At 40.3% G+C, this 24,322-nt stretch overlaps 1 protein-coding gene across 5 annotated transcripts in view; it reads left to right on the forward strand.

Annotated features, from left to right (window-relative positions):
- Positions 1–1,336: 1,336 nt before the first annotated feature.
- The window catches only part of LOC309601639 (adenomatous polyposis coli protein-like), a gene marked incomplete at its 5' end in the record, with an annotated part of 90,673 nt that continues 67,687 nt past the window's right edge, over positions 1,337–24,322 (forward strand). For 4 of the 5 annotated variants that reach the window (XM_082334792.1, XM_082334794.1, XM_082334793.1 and 1 more), the window contains 3 exons: positions 1,337–1,471; positions 11,467–11,551; positions 12,106–12,307. In XM_082334792.1, the coding sequence (XP_082190918.1) occupies positions 1,337–1,471; positions 11,467–11,551; positions 12,106–12,307 (422 nt within the window). Of the gene's footprint in view, positions 1,535–11,466; positions 11,552–12,105; positions 12,308–24,322 lie in introns of all 5 variants that reach the window. The other variant, XM_082334791.1, reaches the window with a different exon arrangement.

Consider the following 24,322-nt stretch of genomic DNA (forward strand, 5'->3'; position numbering starts at 1 on the left):
GACCTTGTAATTACAGAAGTCAAAGGCTTAGCGAGGGGGTACACAAATTGCTCTTCTGTTAGCATGATTTTCAAGATAGCTTGCAAATTCTATTTGCAGTATGTTCCATAATAAAATTAAATATGAGCTTTTACATGTTTGATATTTCCAAAGTACTATAGTAGCAATGAAAAAGGAATGTTGTCCTGTAAGCTTTTTATATTTTTCTCTTTTGAGTTACAGGTGCCATATTTGCTTAGGAAATTCTTGCTGTGAAATTGGCAGGGTAACTTGTACATGTAAGAAGTGCTATGCTTCCTGTTACTCTGCTGAATGACTTGTTTTTGAATAAGAAATTGATAGCCTCAAATGTAAAGAGCTTCAAATGTGGTTACCCAGGCTTTAATTATCTTATGTTGTTTATTTACATGATTAACTTTGGGTTTTGGATTTGGAAAATGGGAAACAATTTGAATTTTATCATTTAAGTTAGTGTGTGTGTTTCTTGTTTTTTTTGTAATGGCTGAATAATTGTGGTAATGTTTTAGGACTGTGTGGCAATATTACCCAAAATAAAGATTGCTTAAAATGCACGTATGGCTTATTAACACAATCACTATAATATTTTATGATTTATATACTATATCTTTCCTACTCTTCCTCTTTGTATTTGTAATATAGGGTATCTTGATATTAAGAATGGCCTTTCATCTGTTTCGTTAACTGTGCAGTATTTCCACTTGTGTTGGAAATATACAGATATTTATTTTAGTCTTTATGCCTTGGAGTTTTTTGCAAAAGACTTGATTACTATTACATTTGATGCTTCTGTTAAAATTCCTCAGTATTTACTGTCCTCCTTTTACATATTTTCATTCGTGTGTGTTATTCTAAGGAATGCTGAGCATCTCTGTGTATATTTCACTTCATAAAATATGTGGTCAATCAGTGTCTTCTAGATATAGTTGACAGTGCTTGTTGACTACTCAAAAATTATTAAATATGATCTATTATCTCGTTAGTTTCTTATTGTTATAATTGAAGTACTTAAAAGTAAGGATGCTTTTGTATAATGGTATGATTTTCTCTTGTGTATTCTGGCTTCCCCTAATACCTAAAGCAATTGTTATCATCTTTCATTTGCTGAATCATGGAAGTCTACTGAAAAAAAGCCATTGAATTGTTGTTAGTTCTAGGCATTAATAGTTTGGTTTAATGGACTTAAATGAAATGTTTAGTAAGTTGAGTGGTAAATGGGAAAGATGGAGATGTAATTTTATATTTAGATATGTGTTTTTTCTAAAATGTTTAAATCTAGTATCTTCTCTTATTTTTCAAGGGCTGAGGGTAGCCCAGGATGGCTGCCGCTTCATATGACCAGTTGTTAAAGCAAGTTGAGGCATTAAAGATGGAGAACTCTAATCTTCGACAAGAGCTAGAGGACAACTCAAATCACCTAACAAAGCTGGAAACTGAGGCATCTAATATGAAGGTATTGCAACCTGTATGTCTGTGTATATCACTGTTTCTGTTACTGCCTTTTGGTTTTGATTATGTATGAGTGTTTTAATGGACTGGTAGTTGCTTAAGAAATTTTATATGCTTTTAGATTCCTACAGAAATCTATGTATGTACAGAAATCTTCCTGTGTAAGGGAAAGCTATTAATCAAATCTACTTGATTATGAAAACTGTTTTTTCAGTTTTCAAATTTCAAACAACATTTCAAAACATTTTTTTAGACACACCTTTCCGTTTTCATATCTTCTTTTCTGGTCTGTCATGATAAACCCTACCATCCTACCACTGCTGTACTTCCCAGCAGGAAGTCCAGTCTGTTGACATAGTTTATGACAAAGCAGGCATTGCTCAGCTTTTGAAAACAGTGGAAAGACTGGAGATTTTCAGTGTTTTAAGGTAAGTTTAAAAAATTTTAGTTTTATTACAATATTTACTTAACATCCCAAAAAGAAAAGCTCATTTTAAAATAATACCTCAAGTCTCCAGTCTCTCCCAAGGCCTAAATTTATACTTACTAATTTCACCCGAATGTGTCTGTCTAGTGTTTATTGGCTATGTGTAGGCCTTTGGAGCCACCTATCCAAGAGGAAACACTAAGCTCAGATGGAATTTATCTTCCTACTGATCAAAATCCATTTATAGGTACAGTTGTATTCGTGTGATATGTGGCACTGAACAAGGCAGAATTTCACAAGCAATATAGCTGCATTAATGTAGTGCTTTTCCTGAGCTGATAAATCCTGTTTCATGGTGTAACAGCTGGGAAAACTGGGCTGCTTTTGGTACCTAAGCTAACATGGCTTAGAAATTTTTGGTATCTCTGCATGTACCACTGTATAGTGTAGGCATACTCTAAACATAAAACAACATTTGTATGCCCATCTCCTTGCTTTACTGTGTTCATGTGCTAGACTTATTGTTACTTTATAATTATATGAAATTGCTATATTCATCAAATCAGCACATTTAAATAATAATTTAAATTGAACTTTCTTTTCCTCTAGCATCTAGATTGAGCTATATATTCATTATAAGAAGAAAATGTTTCTTGTGTTCTGAATTACTGTCATTAGTTATGACAACACTTGAAAGAACTACATATTTTTTTAGTTATATTTAATCTTTGCATTGCACTGCAAGATGAAAATGACTCTGCTTTCTGAATTGAAATTACTCTTCACTGGGTAAAAAAAACTGGCTGGGTGGCCGGGCCCAGAGTTGTGGTGAATGGAGTTGAATCCAGTTGGCGGCCGGTCACAAGTGGTGTTCCCCAGGGCTCAGTAATGGGGCCAGTTCTGGTTAACATCTTTATCAACAATCGGGATGAGGGGATCGAGTGCACCCTCAGGAAGTTTGCAGAAAACACCGAGTTGGGTGGAAGTGTTGATCTGCTGGAGGGTAGGAATGCTCTACAGAGGGATCAGGGCAGGCTGGATTGATGGGCCAAGGCCAACTGTATGAGGTTCAACAAGGCTAAGTGCCGGGTCCTGCACTTGGGTCACAACAACCCCATGCAACGCTACAGGCTTGGGGAGGAGTGGCTGGAGAGCTGCCTGGCGGAAAAGGACCTGAGGGTGTTGGTCGACAGCCACCTGAACATGAGCCAGCAGTGTGCCCAGGTGGCCAAGAAGGCCAATGGCATCCTGGCTTGTATCAGGAATAGTGTGGCCAGCAGGACCAGGGAGGTGATAGTGCCCCTGTATTTGGCACTGGTGAGGCCGCACCTCGAGTACTGTGTTCATTTTTGGGCCCCTCACTACAAGAAGGACCTTGAGATGCTGGAGCATGTCCAAAGAAGGGCAATGAAGCTGGTGAAGGGTCTGGAGAACAAGTCTTATGAGGAGCAGCTGAGGGATCATAATTATCTTTGAGATGAAGTAGAGCCCTAGCAGCCTCTCCCACCCAATACAATTCCAAATATTAACGCGAGAAAGGGAGTTGTTAGTGGGGCAGATGAGCTGTGGTTCTCTGATGTATTTATAGCAACATTGTCATTCTTATACCATTTATTTTGTTCTGTGGGCTAGAGTAGAAACATCTCATAGTGATTCTTTGGACTGTTGATATGTTTACTTGTATCTCCTTTTCTGCCTTATTTCCTTCCACAACTAATTAAATAATATACATGGGAAGGGCATTTTAAAGACGATATTGAATATTTTTGAAGAAAGAGATTTTGTAAGCAGTAGTGTTAAAAATGTTGTGCAAGTGTGCCTAATTTTAATAATTTGTCCATCTCAGAAATGTAAGAAAATCATCCTAGAATTAAAAGCTTTAACATGAACTCATCTTGTAGATGCATTTATTATAAACTACTACTGACCTATATAAGAATGTCTGAATGCTTCATGTTTAAAGCTAAATTTCATATTTAAAAGTGAAAACTGTCTATTTGCAGATGTCCTGGTTTCAGCTGGGATAGAGTTAATTTTCTTCCTAGTAGCTGGTATAGTGCTGTGTTTTGGATTTAGGATGAGAATAATGTTGATAACACACTGATGTTTTTGTTCTTGCTGAGTAGTGCTTATAACTAAGTCAAGGACTTTTCAGCTTCCCATGCTCTGCCAGGTGCACAAGAAGGGGACACGGCCAGGACAGCTGACCCAGACTGGCCAAAGGGCTATTCCATACCATATGATGTCATGCTCAGTATATAAACTGTGGGAGTTGCCTGGGGGGGCAGTGATTGCTGCTCGGGGATGGGCTGGGCATCGGTCGGCGGGTGGTGAGGAATTGTACAGTGTATCACTTGCTTTGTATATTATTATTGTATTATTATTATTACTACTACTACTACTATTCTGTTTTACTTCAGTTCTTAAACTGTTCTTATCTCAACCCCCGCATTTTCTCCCTTTTACCCTTTCCCAATTCTCTCCCCCTTCCCACCGGGGTGGAGGGGAGTGAGTGAGCGGCTGTGAGTGAGCTTAGTTGCTGGCTGGGGTTAAACCATGACAGCAGACCAGAAAAAATGTTGGGGTAAATGAAGATGGATGTGATATCAGGGGTGCCAAAATGATTAATAAAACTGTCCACTTTGTTTTTTAATTTGTGTTTTCTTAGGGATGTTCAAATGAAAGAAATCCCTCAGAATATTATGACAAACTTGGGAAATGCAGCTGTTACTATTAGCTTACTGTAAGATGAAATAGTATGGAAAAAATGTTCTCTTTAAATAAACAGATATGCTGTTTTATAGTCAGTGCAACAATGATGCTGGCCCATAAATTGTTAAAGTCTCTAGATGTGTAGGTAATGAGAGTAACTACATAAAACACAGACTATGGACAAATTTAGAAAAAAGATGGAGATAGAAATTTTATTTTTGTTCACAACCTGTAAAATTCAAAGAGACAACAAAATTGGTCCAGTGCTATTTATATCTACTTTCTGTCTATAAATGTAAAACTCTTGTCAGAAAAAGGCCTCAATTTTTATATATATATATATCTCTCAAATGAACACTCTTCTGCTTATTTGTGTAATTGACAAGTATTTTTTTTGTCAGAGCATATATTTCTTTAATATGAATTAGCTCTTTCCACATGTAAGATCTTGGTGGGAATAAGTACATGTAATTTAACTACAGGTATTCAAGAAGAAACAAAATAACTTATGTCATGCTTGATTTCCACATTCACTCTGTCTTTGCTTGGATTTTACAGTGAAATGAGTAATGTGTTGTCTTGTAAGAAAACAATCTTTGTTGTACACAGTGTTCTGTGATTAAAAAGCTTTCCCTTTCATCTTTATATAATACATGTAAATTTATATTCTGTATAATTTTTTCAACTCATTTATTTGCCTCTATATTATGTCCACATGTATTGATAATAAAATAGGAAGAATGTTATTTGAACTGATTTTGATTTCTTAAATTATTTGAGAAGCATTCTAATGTGTGTCCTATAGGGAATAAAATCATGCAAGTACAAGCTGCATCTTCTGTCCCCTACAGAAGAGGTTTATGCATTTAACTCTTTCTGTTCATTCCTTTTTCTCTGCTATAAGAGCAAAGATAAACCTTATATTTTGCTCTTTTATGCTGAAGTATGCCTGAATAACTCTTGAGAAAAGTATTGACCAGTTTATTACTAATGATTATATTTCTTACAGTGTATTAATTTTTAAATTAATTTTAATTTACTAATTTTTTTAGTGCAGTCTTCAAGAGGACATGTTAAAAGTACTTTGTCACTATTGCTGTTTGGACAATTTTAAACAAATGTTTTGGAGAACACTCCTGGAGAGAATACTTTTTACTTTTCCTTTTCTGCCAGCTGCAAACCAACTTTTTCAATTTTTTTCATTTTTTTAAATATGAATCATGATTCAGTGTTAAATAAAACCAGTTGAGATTAAGTACTTTTGGTATCCCATTGTGTTAGATAACAAAAAAAATATTTTATGCAGCTGTATAAATTCCTTGTGGAAATTTAGGAAAGTCAAACTTTACCAGGAAAAGGTTGTCAGGTTTTTCATCAACACTGATGAATACACTTTTTGAAGAAGAAAAAATACATAAGTTTATGACTAATACAACAGTTGTTGAATAAAAGTCAGTAGTTGAGATGAAAGAATATGGTATCTCTGCAGTGATTCAGCTTTGCTAGTCATGTTAATTCAGTTAAAAAGCATGACTATAATATTATATTACTGTTAAAATTATATAATGCTTGGTGGTCTAAAAGAGTTCTAGTATATGTTGTGGTAGTTGGCAAAGATTTTTTTTTTTTTTTTTTTAATCTGTGTTGGATTGACCTTGGCTGGCTGCCAGACCCCCCACCCACCTACTCTCCTGCTCTCTCACTCCCCTTCCTAAACAGGATAGGGGGAGGAAATAAGATGAAAAAAAGCTCATGGGTTGAGATACTGTCACAGGCAAAACAGACTCGACTTGGGGAAAATTAATTTATTGCCATTTAAAAATAGAGTAGGCTGCTGAGAAACAAAGACAAAAACTAAACCAGCTTTGCCCCTACCCCTTTTTTCTCAGACTCAACTTCATTCCTTTATTCCCAACTCCTTTACCTTCCCCTGCAGCACATGGGGAGCTGTGGTCAGTTCATAACAGTTCTTCTCTGCTGCTCCTTCTTTCTCACACTTTTCCCCTGCTCTAGTGTGGGCCTTTCCCACAGGCTACAGCTTCCTTCAGGGCATATCCACCTGCTCTGGCTCGGGTCCTCCACTAGCTGCAGGGGAATCTCTGCTCTGGCACCTGGAGTGCCTCCTCCCCCTCCTTTTTTGCTGACCTTGGTCTCTGCAGGATTGTTTCTCACAGTTTGTTGTGTGTGGTTTCCCACCCCCCACTCCTCTCTCGCACACTACTGCACCAATTTTTTACCCTTTCTTAAATATGTTTTCACAGAGGTGCCACCAGCATTGCTGATTGGTCCAGTTTTGGGCAGTGGTGGGTCTGTTGCAGAGCTGTCTATAACTGGCTCTGTCCAGCACCAGAGCAGCCCCTGGTGTCCTCTCACAGAGGCCACCCCTGCAGCCCCCTGCTACCAAACCCTTGCCATGTAAACCCAATACATTATCACAAAGTAGCATTTTAACTTCAAACTCAGAGAGGAAAGGAAGATAGATTTTAATATAACATACAGGTGTGGAGTTTTATTTGTGGCAGCTATTTTAAAGTAAATCTTATTTTGTGCAATTTTGAAGCTGATTTGCATTTTGCAGTTTCTTCATTTTGATAAGGTAAATTCAACGTGAACTGGCTAATTGTCTAGTTTATTTCTTCTTTAGAATACTTGAGATTAAAAAAAAAATCCATATTTAAATTTTATAAAGACAACAAGTTTGGTCACCTGTAGTCTTAAATACACATTCTAAAAACTCCTACTTCAGTATTTATTTAACTGGTCATTGTATTAATGTTTTCAGTAGTGTTTTCAATTTTCAATATTAAAGGTTCATGTTAGTCCATAAAATATGTCAAAATACGTGAGTTGTGTCTTTATGGTCCAAATGCTTTGGGAACCAGTGATGTAACTTATGTATTTAGCTTTTTAAAAAATTGCATCTAAAAGAGTATTGTCTTGTACAGGATAAATAGATGGAGAAGATCAACAAAAAAAGATGCAAAAATGGCAAAAACGTTACCTAAATGCACACTGAAATGAAAGCAATGTTTAAACTTTTGTTTTAGGGAAATCACGAGCTGCTTGTTTGTATTTTTATAGTTATTTGGTTTTGAGAGTTCTTTTTTTAGCAGATCATTGCCCTCATAAAGGTTTTAGTTTTAATAATTTTCTGTGGGATGTGGGGTTTTCTTGTTTTGTTTTGTGGTTTTTTTTTTGGTTTTGGGGGGTTTTTTTGGGTGTGGTTTTTTTGTTGGTTTTTTTTTTTTTACTTTGATGTCCAAGAATGGTTTATTTTTGGTGTGGATAATGTTTGTGTGTTTTTTTTTTTGTTTTTTTTTTTTTTATTCTGCTAATTAGATGGTAGAGTAATAAACCTTGTGGTGCTTTGTTATCTTGGATTGGAATGGATTTTGAGTAAATACAAAAACAAATGCAAAGATGTTTTGAAGACTGTGAATATGTTTGTGCAACGTTAAGCAAAGATAAGATAATGTGGTTGGAAAAGAAATTATTTTAAGCCAGTAGAATATAATCTCCTAGACTTATTGTAGTGTTGTATATGCTTCCTGTGGTTGATTAATTAGTAATTGAATTAGCAGTATTAAAAGTAAAAAGTGTGCTAAAGATGATGTCATGGTGCCTTTCATCTTGTTTCTGTCATGCTGGGTTTGTGAGAATGAGAAACCTTATTTCTTATTAGAACTGAGTGTGATTTTTTTTTTTATCATAAGTTGTAATTAACTTTTATTTTCTGTGCAAATATAACTTCCTATAATATCTTTTTATGAGTATTTAAGGGGATGAGCATACAAATCATAACAGGAATAACAGACTGACTAGCAATTTAGCAACTTAACAGAACAGTTAGAGTAGCTTGGTTATTTCATTAAAAAGAGAAAATATATTTTTTGGACATAAGATCTTTGTTAGCCTTGTATGAAAGTAGGACTTAATGGTCTATTTGCCTTAAGAGAACAGTGAATGCTGATCTTTTATACCAGGTTTTCCAGTGGCTGAATTGCATCCTTTTTTAGAATTTTATCCTTGTAGGTACATAAGGTTTCAGATACTATTGGTACCCTTTATTCTTCTTGCCTAAACTTTAAAGTTTACTTTAACATGACTGCAGAGAAGAGTCTCTCTTTCAAAACTTGTGACTCCTTTTATCCAATATCTTCGATTTAGATTGGAAATAAATTAAATTAATTTCACTGAGTAGTGTCTGTTTTGCCTGTGACGGTAATTGTTGAGTGATCTCCCTGTCCTTATCTTGACCCATGAGCCTTTTGTTGTATTTTTCTCCCCCTGTCCAGTTGAGGAGGGGGAGTGATAGAGCAGCTTGGTGGGCACCTGGTGTCCAGCCAAAGTCAACCCACCACAGTGAGAAACAAAGATAAAACCTAAAACACCTTACCCCCACCCCAGCCTTTTTCCCAGGCTCAGCTTCATTCCCAAGTCCTCTGTTCTCCCCTCCAGTGGTGCAGGGGGGATGGGGAATGGGGGTTGCGGTCATTTCATAACAGTTCTCTGCTGCTCCTTCCTCCTCGTGCTTGTCCCTTGCTCCAGCATGGGTTTTCCCCATGTGCTGCAGTCTTTCAGGATAAACCTGTTTCAGTGTGGGCCCTTCATGGTCTGCAGTTCTTGTCAGAAGAACCTCCTCTAGTGTGGTTCCTTCTCATGGGCTGCAGTTTCCTTCAGGGAATATCTACCTGTTCTGGCATGGGGTCCTCCATGGGCTTCAGTGTGGATTTCTGCTCTGATGTGGTCCTCTCCACAGGCTGCAGGGGCAATCTCTGCTCCAGTGCCTGGAGCACCTTCTCCCCTTCCTTCTTCACTGACTTTGGTGTTCTCAGGATTGTTTCTCACTTTTTCCCCCCCCCCCCTCACTTCTCACACTCACACACTGCCTGTGCAGCATTTTACCCTTTGTTAAATAGGTTTTCACAGAGGTGCCACTAGCTTCACTTCACTTCCCCCAGCCTGTATTGATACTGGGGGTTGCCCTGACCCAGGTGCAGGACCTTGCACTTGGCCTTGTTGAACCTCATGAGGTTCACACAGGCCCACTTCTTGAGCTTGTCCAGGTCCCTCTGGATGGCATCCCGTCCCTCAGGCGTGTCAACTGCACCACTCAGCTTGGTGTCATCTGCAAACCTGCTGAGGGTGCACTCGATCCCACTATGTCATTGATGAAGATATTGAACAGCACTGGCCCCAGTTACAGCCCCCTGAGGGACACCACTCGTCACTGTTCTCCATTTGGACATCGAGCCATTGACTACTACCCTCTGGATGCGACCATCTAGCCAGTTTGCTATCCACCGAACAGTCCGCCCATCCAATCCATATCCTTCCAATTTAGAGAGAAGGATGTTGTGGGGGACTGTGTCAAAGGCCTTACAGAAGTCCAGATAGATGACATCCATAGCTCTTCCCTCATCCACTGATGCAGTCACTCCATCATAGAAGGCTACTAGGTTGGTCAGGCAGGACTTGCCCTTGGTGAAGCCATGCTGGCTGTCCCGAATCACCTCCCTGTCCTCCATGTGCCTTAGCATAGCTTCTAGGAGGATCTGTTCCATGATCTTCCCAGACACAGAGGTGAGGCTGACAGGTCGGTAGTTCCCAGGGTCCTCCTTTTTACTCTTTTTAAAAATGTACCTTCTGTACAAGTTGCAAGAATTAATAACGTTGATAGTAAGGCATGCTAGTTTCCTAAAAGAGAAAAACAGTGTTGTGGAGATTTTTATAATTCCCTAAAATTCATTAGATTTAAGGTCTGAACAGATGATATACAATTTTAGGTGTAGAGTCTGTGTGTGACAACTATGGAGTATCTCTCATTACTTTTTTCTTGAGTACTGCTTCTAAAAATATTGTTTTCTATAACATGAAAAAATCATATTTTAAATTATAATAAGAGCTTTTTGTCTTGTGGCCAGTCTTTTCAATTACTTGTTGCAATTGATGTATCTGCTATCATGATATGGAAAAGGCGTTCAGTATAACTTTCATTTAATTTTCGACCTCAGTTTAGGCCACTGAGCATTAGGACCTGGGGGCTTACAGGCCCCTTTTAATCTAGTATTCATTACTTACTATGAATCTTTTTATGCATTAGAAGTATTTTCCTTTAGCTGTATAATTTGATCATATGTAGTTTTGATAGTATGCAGGGATATTCTTAGCTTTGAAGCTTTGGCTGCATGAAGGAGTCCTAAATCTTTGCCTCATAGGCGTTGTGGTAGTAGTAGTAAGCAGAATAATATGATTCCACGAAGGAGCCCTAAATCTTTTCCTCGTAGGCATGATAGTAATAGTAAGAAAAATATGACTCTCTGCTGGCTTACAGTGATGATAAGGCCTTGCAGGGGGGAAAAAAAAAAAAAAAACCACAACAAAAAAAAAAACCCTGGAGTGTTCCTTCTGATATCTTTGAGGTTCAAAAAATGCACTATTCAAGACTCTTTAGTAACTTCTAGTTATTTATACAAATTTTATATTTTTAAGACTGACTTTAGGAACACAGATTAAAGAAATTTGACTCTACTTTGTGCTTCCATTTCTCCATCTGTAAATTAGAGATAAGTGATATTCCCTTTGAGAAGAACTTTTAAATAAGCCAATAAATGGTATTATCAGAGAAGATGAATTATTCAGTATAGACTTTACGTTGTGACAGTGTTTGGGGAAATGCTGTAGAATGTGTTTGATGGAAATTAAAGTTATGATACTTGATTACTGCTCACATTAAATATAGTTTATAACATCAGTGTCACAGTAGCTGTTGCATAAATGTATACTTGAGGGCAGAATAAGATGTATTTACCTTGGTTTATTATTGTAAGGATTTCTTAATTATGCTTAATTTCTTATAGGAGGTGCTGAAACAGCTACAAGGAAGTATTGAAGATGAGACAATGGCATCTTCTGAACAAATTGACTTAATGGAACAACTTAAAGGTAAATTTAGAATTATGCTTTAAGTAGGTTCATTTGTTTCTTAGTTGTTGTTGCTTTAGGATAAAATTTTCCAACTCAGCTGCATCTTCTTTCCAGTGCTAACTTTGAAAGTTAGGCATAATCTCAGTGTCTACTATTTTTTGCCAATTATTTTAAGACACATTTTCAAAAAAGAATGTGTTCTTATGTTGCTTTTGTGCTTTTGCTACTGTTACCCTAAGGCTTCATATGAATTGCGTTCGCTATATCTTGCACTTTATTTACTACTTCATGAAAAAACTGTTTTTAATTGTTTAAATTAGTGGTGGATTAGTTCCACCAATTTTCTGAACTCATTTACGTGCCCTGCCCTTTCCCTGTCACATTACTAGAACTGTATCTGTCATGCTGAAAATTGATGCCCCCTTCCCTAGAGCACGTGGTGGAACGTGTAATGTGTTTCCATCAAAAAAGTCATAGATTTGTTCATTAAGTATGAAATTAAGATAGAAATGATCTTTTAGATTTGTGCTGCTCAATTTCAGTTCTGAAAATGTTTGCTCTTTATTACCCAGAACTGAACTTGGAAAGTAGTAACTTCTCTGGAGTGAAGTTAAGGCCAAAGATGTCCGTGCGTTCATATGGGAGCTGGGAAGGGTCTGTGTCAAGCCCTTCAGGAGAGTGCAGTCCTGTTCCCATAGGATCATTTCCAAGAAGAGGATTTATGAATGGAAGCAGAGAAAGTACTGGTTATTTAGAAGAGCTAGAAAGAGAGAGGTAAACTTCTTCATTTATTCATTCACTATGCATTGACTTCTAATTTTAACATGAAAATTTACTAACGTATCTAATATTTAGTTATCGTGCATATGATTTTGGTCAGTGGTATACTTATCTGTCGGTTGACATGGGGCAAGCGGTGGATGTTGTCTACCTGGACTTCTCCAAGGCTTTCGATACGGTTCCCCACGGCCTCCTCCTGGAGAAATTGATGCGTTATGGCCTAGACAAGTGGTCTGTGCGGTGGGTGAGGAATTGGCTGGCGGGCCGCGCCCAAAGGGTGGTGGTAAATAGCTCTTTTTCAAACTGGCAACCCGTCACAAGTGGGGTCCTCCAGGGATCGATATAGGGCTCAACATTATTCAGTATCTTCATAAGTGATCTGGATAACGGGATCAAGTGTAGCCTGATGAAGTTTGCAGATGACGCCAAACTGAGTGGGGAAGTAGACACTCTGGAAGGGAGAGCCACCCTGCAGGAAGATCTGGATAGGCTGGAAGAGTGGGCTAACGTGAACCTTATGAAGTTTAGCAAGGACAAGTGTAAAGTCTTGCACCTGGGAAAACACAATCCAGGAGTGCAGCTCAGACTGGGATCCACCTGGCTGGAGAGCAGCTCTGTGGAAAGGGACCCGGGGGTCCTGGTGGACAGGAAGCTCAACGTGAGTGAACAGTGTGCTGCTGCGGCCAAGAAGGCCAATAGGATGCTGGGTTGCATCAAAAAGGGCATCACCAGCAGAGATAAAGAAGTCATTATCCCTCTCTACTCAGCGCTTGTCAGGCCACACCTGGAATACTGTGTGCAGTTCTGGTCCCCATTATGCAAAAAAAGATGTGGACAGGCTGGAGGGGGTCCAGAGAAGGGCCACCAAGATGATCAAGGGTCTGGGAAGCCTGCCGTATGAGGACAGGCTGAGAGAGCTGGGTTTGTTCAGCCTTGAGAAAAGGAGGCTTAGAGGTGATCTCATCACCATGTACCAGTACTGAAAGGGGAGCTACAAAGAAGATGGAGACTCCCTTTTTACAAGGAGTCACATGGTGAGGACAAGGGGTAACGGGTACAAGTTATTCCCAGGGAGATTCCAATTGGACACAAGAGGTAAATTTTTCACAATGAGAACAGTCAACCATTGGAATAATCTCCCCAGGGAAGTGGTTGACTCCACTACGCTGAAAACATTTAAGACTCAGCTGGACAGGGTGCTGGGCCATCTCGTCTAGACTGTGCAAATTCTTGCCTAGAAAGGTTGGACCAGATGATCCTTGAGGTCCCTTCCAACCTGGTATTCTATGATTCTATGATTATCCTACCAGGGAAGGAAACCAGGAATATATATTAGGTTTAAATACACAAAACCCATCAGAAATCTGAAAACACATAGTATAGCTTCTGCATATATGTATTTCATTGTTACTGTTTGTTTGCTGAAGGTTATTTTATTTTGATCAGCAGATTTTCAGCACCTTAAATATTTTTTGGAGTTGGGGGGCTGAGCATCCCAAACACCTCCATATCGCCTCACCACTACTGAAAAGTGCTGAAACTGTAGCAGTGTGATGGTGCATTCTTTCTCTTGTTTGCAAACGGTTATAGCTACTATAGGTGGTTGATTGGTTACTTAATATTAGGAGTCATTTACCTAGTGATTATTTTTTTTCTTAACAAAAATGAATGCTAAACAAAGGCATCTTGAAGATGTCATCCCCATATGATGTTTTGCCTGCTGGCAAAATCATAGACTTTTTTTTTTTTTTTTCTTGGTAATATGAAGAACATAAATCTAGGGCGTTGTAAAGTTGTCCCACAATATCAATCAATTGTGAAGGAAATGCAAAGTAAGAGACATGCAGCTGTTTCCATTGAAGGCTTCTTTATATCCTAAAATGAATCTGATTGAAATCCCAGATGTTTTCAGAGGCCCGTCTCTGCAAGTCAGGGGTTTCTAAAGATTTGGGTATTGAAAGTTACTAGATGGATGGGATGTGTGGTGGTTTGTACTTGGCTGGCTGCCAGGTGCCCACCCAGCTGCTCTCTCACTCCCCCTCCTCAACAGGACAGGGGGAGAAAATAGGATGAAAAAGCTCATGGGTCAAGATAAGGACAGGGAGATCACTCGCCCATTATCGTCATGGGCAAACCAGACTCGACTTAGGGAAAATCAATTTATTTTACTGCCAATTAATAACAGAGTAGGATAGCAACAAATAAAAATAAAACTAAATCCACCTTCCCCCCACCCCTCCCTTCTTCCCAGGCTCAACTTCACTCCCAACTTCTCTATCTCCTCCCCCCCACTTTGAGTGGCTCAGGGGGATGGGGAATGGGAGTTGTGGTCAGTTCATAACACTTTGTCTCTGCCACTCCTTCCTCACGCTGTTCCCCTCCTCCAGCAGGGGTCCCTCCCACGGGACACAGTCCTTCATGAACTGCTCCAACGTGGGTCCTTTCCATGGGCTGCAGTTCTTCACAAACTGCTCCAGCATGAGTCCTTTTTCAAGGGATACGGTCCTTCAGGAATGGACTGCTCCACCGTGGGTCCCACACAGGGTCACAGGTCCTGCCAGAAAACCTGCTCCTGTGTGGGTTTCTTTCCACGGGCCGCAGTTCCTGCCAGGAGCCTGCTCCAGTGTGGGCTCTCCATGGGCTGCAGCTTCCTTCAGGGCATATCTACCTGCTGTGGTGTGGAGTCCTCCACAGGCTGCAGGTGGATATCTGCTCCAGCGCCTGGAGCACCTCCTCCCCCTCCTTCTTCACTGACCTTGGTGTTTGCAGGGTTGTTTCTCTCACATATTCTCACTCCTCTCTCACATAGCTGCTGTGCAGCATTTTTTTCCCCTTCTTAAATAGAGGGGCTACCAGCGTTGCTGATTGGCTCAGCTTTGGCCAGCGGTGGGTCTGTCTTGGAGCTGGCTGGAACCATAATACAAAAGCTTGGTGGGTAGCACTTTAGAAACTCCTGCTCAAAAGGGCCTTTCCTGGTGTTTTTTGCAATCAAGAGCTGAAAGGAGTACACTTTTCCTCTAAGATACTATGTCTAGGTCCCTTTCAGTCCTATCAATAAAATTGAAGCAATTTCCCATGAGTCTGTTCTGATCCTCATTTAGTAGACACTCAATTTTTTCATTTTCCTAGTCAGGATCACTAATCATGTTTGCTTCCTCTCATAAAATCTAGGTTCATGAAGGGTTGTATGAGAATATTTTTCCCTTAATTTAGGAATCTCTTCCCACTTGCTCATTACAGTCTTTAAGAATCTAATGTGTCTGCCATTTGAACTAATGGCTATCTTGCCTTCCAGTTTTGCATTTAAATGATCTTTCTTCGTAGTGCCTAGAGTATTAGCAAGATTAATGGAATAGAGTTCTTCATGTATGGTATTTCATAGGGACAGGGCACCTTGGTTCTTATTCAGAGTAAGAACCTTGCAGTAGTCTTTGATGTCCATCTTAACAAAACAGTGTACTTGTTTGTATTCTTTCCAGTGCTGTATTCTACCACATGATAGTAAAATCTTTAAGTGTACTTGGGTCTTTCAGTTAAGCTTCAAATGAACTCCAGGTCACTCAGAACTAGGAGTGTTAATTTATAGAAACTGGAGTTCTTCAGTGTGGTTAGTACATCTGTTCTATGATCTGTGATCGTTTCCCACTATTGTGGATTCTAAGGTGACAGTTTTTTGGATGTTTTTCTCAATGATAATGACAGCTTAAGCAGTGAACTGATCTTTGTTTAAAATAACCCTGGGAAAAAAAGGGAGAGGGATATTTTAATTAGAGATGAGTTTACTGATCTGGTTATGAAACACTACACAAGCAGTGTTACTGTCACAATTGAGGGGGTGAAGATCTGTGCTGCTGAGAAAATGATCTGCAGAGACATGGTCAGATAACATCTGGCTTCATTATTAGTGAAATGATTAATAATCAAAACTGCCCTATTCATTATGCTGTTTGAGGGGAAATGTAAGAACACTTAGGGCATCAGCATGGACCCTGAATAGCCAAAAGAATCAGAATTTGAGGGTGGGGGACACAGGACAGTGCATCTGGAATTACTAATTTCTGAAAGGAAAAGTAACCACTTATTTTCCTATGCTCTGTGTTTAAATTTGTTTGGCATCTTTAGTAAGTTTCTGTGTTTCTAAACATATATTTAAAACACATTTATTTTCTAGTAGATTGTGTTGTTTGTATTAAAACAGACTTTCAAAAAACTCATGGAATTTGCAAATCTCAATATTAAAACAATTTGGAAAGAAAACTAACATTTTTTCAGAGACCTGAAATGGGAACAGTTCCACCCAGGAATCTAATACATTGGAACAATACATGCTGCTTGTGGGCAAGAGTGTTTGGACAAGGACCAAGTAATTTATTAACTGTGTGTGAATTTGGCAAATTCACTAGATGTTTAGTTTGGCCAAAATGATCTTCTGGGGGGGGGGGGGGGGAATCAGTTACCAGAATAAATGATGAAATTGTCTGCATATTTCTCTTTTGCTCATCTCCCCTCTAGTTCCAAAGTGTTTAAGGAGGGGGAGGGGAAGAGGGTATATGTGTTTAGGTTACCAGTTTAGAATAGAATTCCTATTAAATGTACCCTGCTTTCTCTCTGGCTAGTTCCAGATGTATTTAGTTTTACTGAGTTACTGTAGCACATACCTAAAAAATTTTAATAGTATTTTCTGTAGAAACAGCAACATATCCTAAAAATTTGCTGTCTAAATTAATTTTTTTATTTTAATGCAGACAATTCTGTTTCATTTTCCTATTTTATGTATTGCTTGGTTGAAAGAGAATTGTACCTGTTTTGCCTCTGGTGTTGAGTAAAAGCTATTGTTTGAAATAGCTTTGAGAGTAATTTTCAGGAATTGTTACCTTTTCAAGGTTTTGACATTTTATGGCCTACCAATGGAAGTGAGATTATTAATTATAATTGTAATCACGTAATGTAAGTAGAGTAGCATATATTTTGTTACCCTTCTTACTGGGAATAACATTAACATATTTATCCAAAAAAGATTTCCAAAAGAAGAAACCGCTTTTCTGTGATCCTGCATTCATTCAGCTTTACTTATTGTTGGGAGCTTCAAAAAAAACCTCACAAAAACCAAACCACCACCACCACCCACACACATATTAGACAAGTCTTTCGAAATACTCATCCTGTAGAAAAGCAGTTCAAATTGAAAACCTTTTTTCCTCATAAAAGCATTATAATGTTAAAAAAAAAAAACTTCATTTGCCTTGATGCATTCTCACTGAACTTGACAGTGTATGGCAGAGAACAGAATATTCTGATATTGTGAAAGTACTGATATAAACAATCTTGGGGTGTAAAAAGATGGAATAATTTCCATCAAAATTTTTCTTTGATCAGTAATAGCTCTTCCACCTTAAACTCTCTCCTAACCTCAAAATCATGATCAGCAATAGATGAGAATAATCTGATTCATACCATTAGAAAAAGCATTTACAAATAAAAATACTTTTTATAAGGATTGAATTAATTATACTTTTGCAAATTTAATTTTATAAACTGGACAGACCCAGTCCATGGACACACATGGAGGGGGAAAAAAGGGAAGCTGTTGGGAAAATCTCATTCCCTAACTATTGTATCAATTAGTCTTTACAGTATGAAATTGTATGAACTTTCTTAAGATATATAGTTTACATTATATACTGCATAGTCGTGGTTAAGTCATCATGACTAAAGGACCCCAGCTCATTAGGGGCTGTCATCATCCTCCTTGCACCCTGAAAAATAAAGGATACCCCCGAACTACCGAGATAATGCCAGCATCCTAGCCCCTCTAGCATCTCTGTGAAACCCTCCCATTATCTGGCATCATAGATAAGTAACCGTAGCAAGACTGACTCCAGGGACATCAAGAAAAAAGCAGGTGGATGATGATGCCATGGAATTATAGTTGCTTTGCAGAACAGTAGTACGTGCGTGTTAAGTAGTAATTGGTCAAATCAGGTTGTATCTGAACACTTGAAAGGTATAAGAACTCTGTGTAAAACTGCATTTGGTGTGCCCCAATTTGAATGGGACACCTCAGGCGCATGAATAAAAGAATTACTCTTGTAATTCTATACTTTGCGTCCTAGCTTCTCTCCTTAGTCAGCACAGGCCAGTTGCAAAATTTTCATGATAGTTTTGGCGACCCAGATGAGACATAGCCAACTCACCTGATCCAATGTGTCACTACTGCCCAGACCCCAACAATCTGCACTGTTGGCTTGTGGGTGATTTCACCTTGAGATACTCAGGCACGGGGGTAGTGAACCATGGATCTTATTTGGCAGTAAGGAGGTGATTTTATTTTTGTAATAATGGGAGGCGGACAAAATATAGTGAAGAGGTCACTGGTAGATTAATTGTTGCAACACTGGAAATTTATTGATGGGATAGCTGGGTCATCAAAAGCCCGAGTCCTGTGTCAGGAAATTTGGCCAGAAGTGACCACTTCTGATGATGCGTACCAAACGTGGCCACAGTCCCATTCTTTTAATGATATTAAGCTGAGTTATTTATGCCAGCAATTGGAGGATTGGTTCCCCTTACAAATGGACTATTGGTATATCTGGGATAATTACTGGTCTATTGGTTTATCAGGTATCAAAAAAAAAAAAAAAAAAAAAAAATTCCCCTCCTGTTGTGGATGAGTGGAATGCACCTCACTCAAAAGAGAGAAGCGGCAATATGTTTTATTGAGGTAAGATAATAATTTGACAGGGTTCAATAAATTCGATGGAATTTAACGAAGTTTAACAGTGGTTTACCAAGGTTCAATAAGTTTGATGGCAAGGTTCATCTTATTAATTACTGCATGGAAGAAACATACAAAGGAAAATTGAGTTAGAATCGAGTTAGAATGATTCACACAGAGACTGGAGACGCAAAGGGTAAGGAAGACCCTCCTGTTGAGTCACGAGGTTCAGAGTGGACCTCCTTGCTTTCTAAACTCCTTATGGAGCCTAGGTGTGGCTAGGTCCAATCTTAGTCTCAGACTTAGTCAACAGTTTATGTCTAATGGAATTATCTATATAAAGTTTATAATAATGAATATTGAGTAACTACATGGATTAGTAATGTTTCATTAGTATTAATTCAGCATGCTATCAGTCACTTACCGAGGGTCTGTCACAGGTAAGGGATCTCTCTGCCTTGGGTAAGGAAGGATCTCTTAGTCTCAGGTAAGGAATCTCAAACCTTGAGAGGTGTCGCTGCTCAAGGGGAGAGTCACCGGGCATGCAGTCCAGCTGCAATTCAGGGAGAGCTCAAATTGGGCCCATTCTGATGGGGCCCTACTTTATAGGGTGAAGTAGTTGGCTGCTAGTCAATAGTATAGGCAAGATAAATGTCTTTATTATAGCTCTGGTATCTTGTACTGTACTTTGGTTATCTTGCATTTTTGGGCTTCAAAACCACCTTTCGAAATATTTTTCCAAGGCACCTTCGCTCCCTTGTACGTGAGCCACGAGCTTTCCAGCTCACAGGTTCACCACAGGGTGTGAGCACCTTCACTCCCTTTTACGTGAGCCAGGACCGTTCCAGCTCGCAAGTTCACCCCAAGGACATGAGGCCTGTTGCTCCTTAGTCAGCCTGAATTAAAGTATGGCTAGGGGTCAAGTGTATCCATCACACCTCCAGAGCAGAGAATAAGTAAGGATCTCTGAAAGAACGTGAAAAATAAGAGCTCTTTACATTCCGGAATTTATAGATATCAGAGAGAATAGAATACAACAGAATACTTCACTTGGAAGGGACCTACAATGATCATCTAGTCCAACTGCCTGACCAATTCAGGGCTGACCAAAAGGTAAAGCATATTATTAAGGGCATTGTCCAAATGCCTCTTAAACACTGACAGGCATGGGGCATCGACCACCTCTCTAGGAAGCCTGTTCCAGTGTTTCACCACCCTCTCGGTAAAGAAATGCTTCCTTATGTCTAGTCTGAACCTCCCCTGACGCAGCTTTGAACCATTCCCATGCGTCCTGTCACTGGATCTCAGGGAGAAGAGATCAGCACCTCCCTCTCCACTTCCCCTCCTCAGGAAGCTGTAGAGAGCAATGAGGTCTCCCCTCAGCCTCCTTTTCTCCAAACTAGACAAGCCCAGAGTCCTTAGCTGCTCCTCATAGGACATGCCTTCCAGCCCTTTCACCAGCTTTATTGCCCTCCTCTGGATGCATTCAAGGACCTTAACATCCTTCTTAAATGGTGGGGCCCAGAACTGCACACAATACTCAAGGTGAGGCCGCACCAACGCTGAATACAGTGGGATAATCACCTCTTTTGACCAGCTGGTTATACTGTGTTTAATGCACCCCAGGATGCAGTTTGCTCTCCTGGCTGCCAGGGCACAGGGCACGCTGCTGACTCATGGTGAGCCTACTGTCAACCACCATCCCTAGATCCCTTTCTGCAGGGCTGCTCTCCAGCCACTCCTCTCCCAGTGTATACTTGTGTCTGGTGTTACTCCATCCCAGGTGCAGAATCCGGCAATTGGACTTGTTAAGTTTCATGCCACTGATGATTGCCTAATGCTCCAGTCTATCTAGATCCCTCTGCAAGGCCTCTTGTCCCTCGAGAGAGTCAACAGCACCTCCCAGTTTGGTATCATCAGCAAACTTGCTAAGGATGCATTCAACTCCTGCATCCAGATCGTTGATCAATATATTGAAGAGAACTGGCCCTAGGATTGAGCCCTGAGGAACACCGCTGGTGACTGGTCGCCAGCCAGATGTACCCCCATTCACTACAACCCTTTGAGCCCTGCCATTCAGCCAGTTCTTCACCGAGCTCACTGTGAACCCGCTCATCCCACAGTTGGACAACTTGTCCAGAAGGATGCTGTGAGGGACAGTATCAAAAGCCTATCCAGAAAAACTACATCCACCGCCTTCCCTTCATCCACTGGGCGGGTGACCTTATCATAGAAGGATATCAAATTAGTGAAACAGGACTTTCCCTTTGTGAACCCATGTTGTCTGTGCCCGATGACTGCATTGTCCTTTAAATGCTTTTCAATAGCACCCAGTATAATCTTCTCCATAATTTTTCCAGGTACTGAGGTTAGACTAACAGGTCTGTAGTTTCCTGGGTCTTCCCTCACACCCTTCTTGTAGACTGGAATAACATTGGCTAGCTTCCAGTCAGCAGGGACCTCCCAAGACGATTGAGATGATTGAGACAGGTCCTGCCGTAACATCCGCTAGCTCCTTCAGTACTCTGGGATGAATCCCATCAGGCCCCATGGACTTGTGAACATTCAGCTGATACAGCTGGTCCCTTACAATTTCAGTGTCCACAAATGGAAAGTCACTGCTCCCACACTCATGGTCTTCTGACTCAGAGGACCAGACAGCCCAAGATCTACCAGTATTATTAAAGACTGAGGCAAAAAAAAGCATTGAATGCCTCTGCTTTTTCTTCATCCCTATTAGTCAGATCTTCAATGAGTATTGGTCCAATGTTTTCTTTAGACCTTCTCTTGCTATTAACATACTTTAAAAAGCCCTTCTTGTTATCTGAAACAACACTGGCCAGTTTCAACATGATGTGTTTTCCCCATCAGGACAGGTGGATCCTATCAGGTACCAGCATACCTTCTGCCTTGAAGACTCTTCCATGGTTATAAAACCCAAAGTTCTGGTGGAGGCACTGGTCCTGGAGCCAGGTATTGATATCTTAGGCTCATCTCTTTTTTTTCCAAGGTCTCTCTCTATTACTGAGAGGATCAAGGAAAACACTGTTTGTGCTCCTGAATTTTTTAGCATTCTTCCCAGGGCCCTGAAATGTCTTTTGATTGACCTTAGACTTTTTGTTGCGACATCATTAGTACCCACATGAAAGAGCAGGAGTGGAGAGTAGTCTGAAGGTTATACTAAGCTCTTCAGTTGTCTGGTGACATCCCTAATTCAGGCCCCAGGAAGGCAGCAAACTTCCCTGAAAAGAGTCTGGTGTGCAAATAGGCGCTTCCATTCTGCACAGGAGGGAGTTGCCAATGATCATAACTTGCTGTTTTTTCTTCTCTGTGCTGGTCTTAATGCAGGTCTTGTTGCAATGTGTTCATCTGTCTGACCTTGGCAAGACTAGGTTCCTCCTCTGTCTCATTATGCGCTTCATCTACCATACCCAGGGCCTCGTACCTATTCTGTAAGGGTATCTGAGAGGGTAAGGAGGGGTTTCCCTTACAGGTCCATGCAGTAACCTTCTTCCACCCCTCTCCATCCCTTGTAACGCTGCCTTCCTCCTGGCACCAAACAGATCCTAGACCTGCCTCTGTAGTGGCCAAGCTGAGTTGGCTTGTGTGTACCAGAGATGGCAGAGCACAGCTACATTGGTCAGTCTCCTTCTCAGACTCTTCAGTACTCTTCAGTCTGTCTACCTCCTCCTGCAGCTCAGCCACTAGGCAGAGCAGTTCATCTACCTGGTCACACATCCCACAGGCTTGCTTGCTGTCGCTCTCTATCTCCAGAAATATCCTTGCACACACCCCACATCCAGAAACCTGGGTGGTCACATGCTTTGACAGGAGTTCTGTCTGTGCGGCTGTACTGGTTCTACCAGGTGCTAGAAGCTCAGGAGAAGCAGAGGATGCAGCTTTTTGTCATGTAGTCACCATGCTTCCATGTACCTGCCCACTGGGAAATATATATGCTCATCCATTGCAATCAGCTGGGCTGATTGTTTTAGCCTGTTTAATCTCTGGTGCTGCTGGGTGCAGGCTCCGCCCCTTGCTGGCTCATCCAGTCAGTGGGTCTGGACTCAGTTGCTTGGGGAATGCCCCCCCTGTTCAGTCATAGTCTCTTCTTGTCCTCGTGTATCCCTCATGTGTCCTTCGCTGCTGCTTGCTGCCACTGCTGCCGGTGCTCCTTGCACTGCTCTGGAGTCCGTTGCAATCTGAGAAGTTTCCCCTTCAGGTCAGAAATTGAATAAAATCTTTGGCTGAATGGGAAAATCAGGGATGTTCCACATTTAGCTCTACCTACCTATCCTACTGCTCTTTTTTTCTGCTTTTACTCTGGTTTCTGCTCCAGCTATTGCTACTGCTTCTGGTTTGTAAGTACCTTTCTGACAAAAATTATAGGGCCAGGACTGGAACCTAGCCAGTTTTCTGTGGGAACAGTCCACATGCCATTTGTACCTGCTGATTTGGTTTTGGGGCAACAGCAAGTATCCAGACTGCGGGATGATCTGTAGAAGGTGATGCAAAGTATATGTGGCATCTTTTGCATTTGTAACCCTACATGGGCTGACATGCAGCAACTATTTGAGACTGTTTTTACTCCTGATGAAAAAAATTAAAATCTGGGAAACAAATCACAGATGGCCTGGGGAAGCACAGGGCAGAACCCCATGGCCAGAGTGTGACCCAGGTCGATCCCCCAAAGTTATCAGCCGATAGAGATATGCTGCAGAGTGAGAGGGGAATTGTTAAAATCCTTAGAACTGGCAGGAAGGAAGACTGTAAATTGGGCTAAGGTCCGAGAATGCCAGCAAGGAAATGCTGAACATCCTTCTGAATATTATACCCAATTGGTTAAACAAGTGAGAATGTTTGGAGGGGTCAACCCTGAGAAGGAAGAAAATCAATCTTTAATGATATCTTTCTTTGTATATCAGTCAGCCCCAGATATTAAGAAATATTTTTCTAAACATATACCTGGATGGCAGGGCAAAGGATTGGATTAAATAGTCAACATTGCTATGTTCGTGTGTAATGGAAGAGATGAAAGACGGGTGAAGAAAAAAGAAAAGAACAGAACATGAACAGAAAGCTAGTCTATTGGCAGCAATATTGAATAGCAATCCTAGACTATGGGGATGGGGATATGAAGGTTTTCAAGGCGGAAGCAGAGGAGGAAATTTTAGGAGCAATGGGCCTCAAGGAACAGGGGACTGTTGTAATTATTGTGGATAACAAGGTCATTGGAAACAGGAATGCCCAGTACGACCAAAGGGCTTCCCAAAAGAACCTCTCAATCCTATAGTTCA

The sequence above is a fragment of the Platalea leucorodia genome (genome assembly GCF_965183815.1).
Source record: "Platalea leucorodia genome assembly, chromosome: W".
Lineage (NCBI taxonomy): Eukaryota > Metazoa > Chordata > Aves > Pelecaniformes > Threskiornithidae > Platalea > Platalea leucorodia.